The sequence below is a fragment of the Nicotiana sylvestris genome, chromosome 3 (assembly GCF_000393655.2).
Source record: "Nicotiana sylvestris chromosome 3, ASM39365v2, whole genome shotgun sequence".
In the NCBI taxonomy this organism is placed as follows: domain Eukaryota; kingdom Viridiplantae; phylum Streptophyta; class Magnoliopsida; order Solanales; family Solanaceae; genus Nicotiana; species Nicotiana sylvestris.
Window position 1 is genome coordinate 214,578,452 of NC_091059.1, and position 8,763 is coordinate 214,587,214.

An 8,763-nucleotide genomic window follows, 5' to 3' on the forward strand; every position below is an offset into this window, starting at 1 on the left:
GATCTTCATCTCAAATGCTTAATGACATATTCAATGACATATTTTGTATGTTCAATGACATATTCCATGACATATTTTCTTCACTTTTTATGCCTATATAAAGGCCTTGTAATAAATAGGAAAATACACACAATTGAAGAAGAAATAAGAATCTCTCTTCCTCTCTTTCTATCTATATCTCTTAGTTTGTTTTGCTTGTTCTATATTGTTATTTTGGGTTATATTTTATAACACGTTATCAGCACGAGGCTCTACCATCTCAAGAATATCTTTGAGAAAATTAAGGTATAATTTTTCTCAAATTTGTATTTTTTTTAAATGTCTGATATTATGAAAAGAAAGTTCGTTGCCCTTGAAATTTCGGGCAAGAACTATATGACATGGGTATTGGATGCTGAAATCCATTTAGATGTAATGGGTCTTGGAGACACCATTAAAGATAAAGATAAAGCATCTACACAAGACTGTGCTAAGGCCTTGATTTTCTAACGCCATCACCTTGATGAAGGGTTGAAAATTGAATATCTCACAGTGAAAGATCCATTTGTTTTGTGGAATGGTTTAAAGGAAAGATATGACAACTTAAAGTTGGTCACTCTTCCACAAGCATGATATGATTGGGCTTATCTTAGGCTCCAAGACTTTAAGTCTATTTCTGAATATAATTCTGCTATGTTTAGAATTACTTCCAAATTGAAACTCTGTGGAGATAATATCAGTGACTATGATATGCTTGAAAAAACATTTACAACATTTCATGCTTCCAATATGGTCTTACAACAGCAGTACCGAGAGAAAGGCTTCACAAAGTACTCTCAGTTGATTTCTCTTCTACTTGTGGCTGAACGAAACAATGAATTGCTTATGAGAAATCATGAAAATCGACCCACTGGGTCTACACCATTGCCTAAAGAGGATGAGGTGTATTCCCATTATGCTAATCGTGGAAAAGGTCGTGGCCATATTCGTGGTCGTGGTCGTGGTCGTGGCCATGTCCAAGGAAGAAATTTTCCTGGTGTTAATCATCCTCCACCGAAAAATAACTTCCAAAAATGGAAAGGTAAAGATGAGAAGCGAAATGCAGAGGGTTTAGAAACTAAATGCTATCATTGCGGTGGAAAAGGGCATTTGGCAAAAATTTGTCGCATACCAAACATTTGGTTGAGCTTTATCAAGCATCTCTGAAGAATAAAGGCTCTGAAGCCAATCTTGTCTATGATAATGAATTTGACATCACCCACTTGGATGTGACAGATTTTTTTTAGCACCCTGATGAAAAAATAAACCACTTGATCGGTGATGGATCTGTGGTTAGAGATGATTGAGCAATTTAATTTTTATGTTTTCTATTCGTAGTATGTAATGAATAAACATTTCGTAATTTTTATTGCACTCTATAATTCTTCTTATGTAGTTCTTAAGAATATTTTTATTTCCGAAATTTTATAAATTTCACAAACAATGAGTAATATCCTATTAATTAGTATTCTAGTCTCAGTGATCTTTTAACGATTTTAACTTTCCTATACATTGCTTTAATTCTCTTTAAGAAAAGGTTTACAAGCACCCTAAAACAACTTTTGTTACTTCACCCTCAAATTTTTTTATGAGTATGTTCTTTTCTTACACGGATCAATTATGTTTCATACAATGTGTAGGAAAATGCAAATAATTTATACTTGTACATAAATTTGTTGTAGTTGTATTAGTCATATGTGTACTTGTATTATTTTTTGCGTAATTATTTGTATAATAATTAGAATTTGCCAGAAAATGCATTAAAGGCTACTATTGAATTATTGGTTTAACTTTATTTCTTTTCCATTTTTCTCTAAAAATACTAATATTTATTCATATACTTCTTTTGTATGTCAAACTATGGGAAGCAAATATGGATATCTTTCAAAGCAAACTTGGATCAAAGTTCAATTATAAAAATATTTGCTTAATTGATTCATGTACGACACATACAATATTCAAAGAGAAGAAATATTTCTCTCATTTAAGTATGTGTAAGGCAGATATTACTACAATTTCTGGTAGTAGTAATCTAATTGAAGGCTCTGGAAGAGCTACTATAACTCTGCCTATGGGAACAATAATTATCATTGAGAATGCAATGTTCTCCTCCAAGTCCAAGAGGAACTTGTTGAGTTTTAAAGATATCCGCAAAAATGGATTTCATATTGAGACAATAGATGAGAATAATATGGAATAACTCATCGTTACCAAGAATGTCTATGGTCAGAAAAGAATTATTGAGAAGTTCCCATCTTTATCTTGTGGCCTGTATTGGACAAAAATTAGTGCAATTACGGCACATTCTACCTTAAACCAAAAAGTTACTGCTTACAATACTTTTGTACTTTGGCATGATCGATTGGGCCATCCTGGATCAATTATGATGAGACGAATCATAGAAAACTCAAATGGGCATCCATTAAAGAATTTGAAAATTCTTTTAAATAATGAATTTTCTTGCACTTCTTGTTATCAAGGCAAGTTAATTATAAGACCATCACCAACAAAGGTTGGGATTGAGTCCCCTGCGTTTTTAGAACGTATACAAGGGGACATTTGTGGACCTATTCACCCACCTAGTGGGTCGTTTAGATATTTTATGGTCTTAATAGATGCATCCTCTAGATGGTCTCATGTATGCCTATTGTCATCTCGCAACCTCGCGTTTGCAAAATTAATGGCACAAATAATCCGATTACGGGCACAATTTCCCGATAATCCAATTAAGTTTATTAGACTTGATAATGTTGCTGAGTTTTCATCCCAAGCATTTAATGATTATTGCTTATCAATTGGGATAAAAGTGCAACATCCTGTAACTCATGTTCACACTCAAAATGGCCTTGCAGAGTCTTTAATTAAACATGTGCAATTGATAGCAAGACCGTTACTCATGAAAATGAAGTTGCCCACTTCTGTTTGGGGTCACGCCATTTTACATGCAGCAATGCTAATTCATCTCAGACCGACAAATTATCACAAATATTCCCTGTTGCAATTAGTTTTGGGTCATGAACCTAATATATCTCATCTAAGAATTTTTGGATGCGTTGTATATGTGCCTGTAGCACCCCCATATCGCACCAAGATGGGTCCCCAAAAAAGGTTAGGAATATATGTTGGGTTTGAATCACCCTCCATTATTCGTTACCTTGAAACATTAACGGGAGATTTGTTCACTGCTCGTTTTGCAGATTGTCGATTCGATGAGGCATTTTCCCCAAAATTAGGGGGAGAAATTAGTGAAACAAAACGTGAAATTTTGTGGAAAAATACATCATTGTCTCATCTTGATCCACGTGCATCTATTTGTGACACAGAGGTGCAAAAAATTATCCATTTGCATAAAATAGCAAATCAAATGCCAGATGCATTTACGAATTTGAAAAGGATAACAAAATCACATATCCCTGCAGAGAATGTTCCAATTCGTATTGATGTCCCTATTGGACAATCTTCTAGTATCATAGCTAATGAGTCAAAAGCACGCCTAAAACATGGCAGACCATTAGGTTCTAAGGATCGAAATCCTAGAAAAAGAAAAACAAATGATCAAGATGACACTACGAAAGAGTCTCATAAAGAAATTCACGATTTAACCAATCCTGAGATTCATGAGGAAATCAATGAGCCTGAGACTCAAGAAAATAAGGAACTATCAATAAATCCAATCGATATTGAGACAAATTTGAATCGAATGGATATAGTGGCAGATTACATCTTTGCATATAATGTTGCATCTAGCATTATGCAAGAAAGTGAGGATCTTGAACCTCAATCTGTTGGAGAATGTCGACAAAGACTTGATTGGCCAAAATGGCAAGAAGCAATCCAATTAGAGTTAAGTTCACTTGCAAAACGTGAAGTTTTTGGGCCTGTAGTCCAAACACCTAATGGTGTTAAGCCTGTTGGGTACAAATGGGTCTTTGTACGCAAAAGGAATGAGAAAAATGAGGTACAAAGATATAAGGCACGCCTTGTTGCACAAGGATTTTCACAAAGGTGTGGGGTCGATTATGAAGAGACATATTCTCCTGTTATGGATGCTATAACATTCCGTTATCTCATTAGTTTTGCTGTCCATGAAAAGCTTGACATGCATTTAATGGATGTAGTTATACCCTACCTTTACGACTCACTTGATAATGAGATATACATGAAAATTCCCGAGGGATTTAAAATGCCTAACGCACAGAATTCAAATTCGGGAAACATTTTCAATCAAATTGCAAAGATCTTTGTATGATTTAAAGCAATCAGGAAGAATGTGGTATAACCGTCTTAGTGAGTATTTATTAAAGGAGGGTTATATAAATGATGTCATTTGTCCATGTGTTTTTATAAAGAAAACAACATTGGAATTTGTTGTACTTGCCGTATATGTTGATAACATAAACCTTATTGGAACTCCTACAGAACTCCAAAAGGCAACTGATTATTTAAAGAAGGAATTCGAGATGAAAGATCTCGGAAAGACAAAATTATGTCTCGGTTTGCAAATTGAACATTTGACAAATGGGATTTTTGTTCATCAATCTGCCTACATTAAAAAGGTATTGAAACGGTTTTACATGGATGGAGCACATCCATTAAGTACTCCGATGATTGTTCGATCACTTGATGTGAATAAGGACCCGTTTCGACCTCAAGAAAAGAATGAAGAGCTTCTTGGTCCTGAAGTACCATATCTTAGTGCAATTGGTGCACTAATGTATCTTGCTAACACTACAAGGCCTGACATAACTTTTTCGGTTAATGTCTTAGCAAGATATAGCTCTGCTCCTACAAGGAGACACTGGAATGGGATCAAACACATATTGCGATATCTAAAAGGGACTACCGATATGGGCTTATTTTATGGCAATGATTACAATCCCGATCTTGTTGGTTATGCCGATGCTGGGTATTTATCTGACCCGCATAAGGCTCGATCTCAAACAGGTTAGGTGTTTACATGTGGCAGCACTGCCATATCTTGGAGATTGACTAAGCAATCAATCGTGGCTACTTCTTCTAATCATGCTGAGATAATTGCTATTCATGAAGCAAATAGAGAATGTATTTGGTTGAGGTCTATAATACATCTTATCCTAGACAAATGTGGTTTGAAGTGTGAAAAACTACCCACAATTTTGTATGAAGACAATGCAGCATGCATAGCCCAATTGAAGGGAGGATTCATAAAAGGAGATAGGACAAAGCACATTTCCCCAAAGTTATTTTTTACACATGATCTTCAAAAGAATGGTGATATCAATGTGCAACAAATTCGTTCAAGTGATAATATGGCTGATTTGTTCACCAAATCTCTACCAACATCAACCTTCAAGAAACTAGTGTACAAAATTGGGATGCGAACACTCAAGGATGTGAGTTGATGCTCTCATCAGGGGGAGTTAATATGCGTTGTACTCTTTTTCTCTTACAAGGTTTTGTACCACTGGGTTTTCCTTGCAAGGTTTTTAACGAGGCAACCAAAAGGCGTATTTCTAAACATGTGTACTCTTTTTCCTTCACTAGGATTTTTTTTTTCATAGAGTTTTTTTTTTCTAATAAGGTTTTAACGAGACACATTATCTTTGGACATCCAAGGGGGAGTGTTATGATAAATATCACATTATGGTGGATGTCTACTCTTCTTCCATGATCTTCATCTCAAATGCTTAATGACATATTCAATGACATATTTTGTATGTTCAATGACATATTCCATGACATATTTTCTTCACTTTTTATGCCTATATAAAGGCCTTGTAATAGATAGGAAAATACACACAATTGAAGAAGAAATAAGAATTTATCTTCCTCTCTTTCTATCTATATCTCTTAGTTTGTTTTGCTTGTTCTATATTGTTATTTTGGGTTATATTTTATAACATTTAGAAAATTCTTTTAAAATTGTTGTCAAATTACAAGTGGAATTTTGAGTTTGAACAAATCCCACGTGGTCTATAAAATTCTCATTTAATTCCTTTTCAAATATTAATAAAAATTAACTATTAAATCTTTACTTATTTATATTATATAGCAACTTAGCATTTACAAATGTAAGATCGATTACGATTTCACCTACATAAATCATTATTAATAGGACTAAAATACATAAATCGTTATTAATAGGCCTAATATACATACATCATATACAGTCAGACGTCTCTATAACAGCATTCTTATATAACAACACTTCACTACAAAAGCCAAATTTTTTCAGAACCAATATTTATGTTATATTATAATATATGTACTCTACAACAACACTTCGCTATAACATCAGAAAATATTCAGAACAAACGAGGCTGTTATAGAGAGGTTTGACTGTAGTATCAATCTATATTTATATTCTATATATCTATATCTATTTATTTATATATTAAAGGCACGACGACCCTTAATGAAATTTTACTCTTTAAAGATATATTTCACATTGGAAACAATTGTAATTTAAATTACTTTCCTAATATTTAGGAATTTGAAATCAATTGAAAAAAGTTTTTATCCATGACGTTTAGAAGTTTTTATCCAAATATAACCATAATATAACCATTAATTTGTTATGTAAAAGAATTAATTGAAAGAGAATGAATACATAGAAAACTATAGAAATAAAGTCAGTAGTCATTTTCTTTTTTTATTTGAGCTATTCACATTTTTAGGAAAATAACCTAAATTATAATTGTGCTCAATGTGAACTTTATTTTTAAGAAGTCAAAAAAAAAAGAACACATTTCCCTAAGAGTTTTTGTGCTTTTAATATAGTCTATAAATCTATAGATTATATAGACATTGTTTGCAAATATGATTGTCACCATTGTCAATGGAACATCGAGGCCGATTAACTATTTTGTAGAGATAATTCTTCTTTAATCTTTGAGTTGTAATATAACAAGTAGATTGGAGCTTTATGTAGTCAATAAACATAATGTATCTAAATTATATTCAATTGAACAAAAGAAGCTACTTTATAATTTTATCGTGCCTTTCCATTCCATGATTTAATCCATATTAATTCTGATGCAAAGAACGAATAACTATTTGTTGCATGAATAAGCCAATAGTATGCCATATTCAGTTTTCCTTAAGGAATAATTATTTTTGTAATTACCCGATCGGTGGTTTTGAGCTCTAGTGCGTTGTTCTGCAGTTTGAAGCTCTGAGTAGCTTCACTTCAGGTATTATGACTTGTGTGCATAGTCGGAATTGAATTCCGGGAAGTTCGGAGCTGATTTGGAGAGAGAATTCTCATTTCGGAAGCTTTAAGTTGAAAGAATTGACTAAGATTGGATTTTTCAGTAAACGACCTCGAAATCGGGATTCGAAGGTTCCGGCAGGTTCGTATGATGATTTTGAACTTGTGCGTATCTCCGGATCGGGTTTTGGAAGATCCGGGAATATTTCAGCACCTATTGTGGAAGTTAGCATTTTTGGAAGAATTTCATAAGTTTGGGTTGAAGTGCATTTCAGTGTTATCGATGTCCGTTTGAGATTTTGAGTCTGGGAATAGCTCCGTATGGTAATTTTGGTGTTGGGAGCGCGATCGGAAGTGAATTCAGAGGTCCGTGGGTCATTTTGGAGTCATTTGGCTAAAGTTGGAAATTTGAAGGTTTTTGAGAAGTTTGACCGGAAGTAGACTTTTTGATATCGGGGTCAAATTTCTATTCCGGAAGTTGGAGTAGGTCCGTAATATCGAATATGACTTGTGTGCAAAATTTGAGGTCAATCGGACGTGATTTGATAGGTTTAAACATCGAAAGTAGAAGTTTAAAATTTTAAAGTTCATTAGGCTTGAATTGGAGTGTAATTCATGATTTTAGCATTGTTTGGTGTTATTTGAGGCTTCGAGCAAGTCCGTATTATGTTTTTAGACTTGTGCCGGTGTTTGGTTTGGAGCCCTGGGGGCTCGGGTGAGTTTCAGAGTAGATTCGGAGTGTTTTGTGAAGGAGTTGGAATTTCTGGTTCTGGTATGATCGCATATGTGAGGAATTGGTTGTAAATGCGATCACCGTATTTGCGAAGGTAGGCTTGTCACACCTCCTTTTTGCGCGCCCGCCCCGAAGGGTTAAATGCGTGAGGGAGTTTTTCCAATTTAAGTGACAATATTCGAAATGAGATTATTTATTTAATTCAGAGTCGCCACTTGGGAAAGGTTTGGCTTTTGGTGTCCCAAGTCACCAGTTTATCTTGAATCCCAAATCGAGGAAATTTTCGACTTTCCAAATGAAGTCTGCGAACCAGAAATTCTAAGTAAGGAATTCTGTTGACCCGAGGGAAGGTGTTAGGCACCCTCGAATCCCGTGGTTCTAGCACGGTCGCTTAAATTGTTATAATGGCTAAATATCTGATTTAAATACATGTTGTGACTTATGTGCTTTTATTAAGTTTAAACCGCTTTTATTATTATCATTTATTTTTTATAGAATTGCAACGTCGTGAAAATGCATCTCGAACCACGTCACAATCAATGCACCCGTAGTTGTTAACACATTTCGACTCCGTTGAGATTTGAATTTGGGTCACATAAATGCGCACCCGAATTTAAGAATGTAATTTAATTAAGTCGCGCCTAAAGAGTCTAACGCGTTATTATCTTTGGGGAAGGCAGTGAAATTTACTAAACAGTCCATCCCAAATTCTAAGTATTTATTATGACCGATTATTGAGGGCCCCGTAATTTGCATTTTTATTTGGCGAGGCTCGTCTCATTGTTTGAAAGGATAAACCTACAGTGACTACATTTCTATTATG

The 8,763-nt window shown here is 34.3% G+C and overlaps 1 protein-coding gene across 1 annotated transcript; it reads left to right on the forward strand.

Moving 5' to 3' along the window:
• The first annotated feature begins 318 nt into the window (after positions 1-318).
• Positions 319-1,185, forward strand: LOC138888666 (uncharacterized). The gene is made up of 3 exons (XM_070170570.1): positions 319-466; positions 509-587; positions 681-1,185. Exons 1-3 carry the CDS (start codon positions 319-321, stop codon positions 1,183-1,185), a joined length of 732 nt encoding a protein of 243 aa, XP_070026671.1.
• Positions 1,186-8,763: the final 7,578 nt, after the last annotated feature.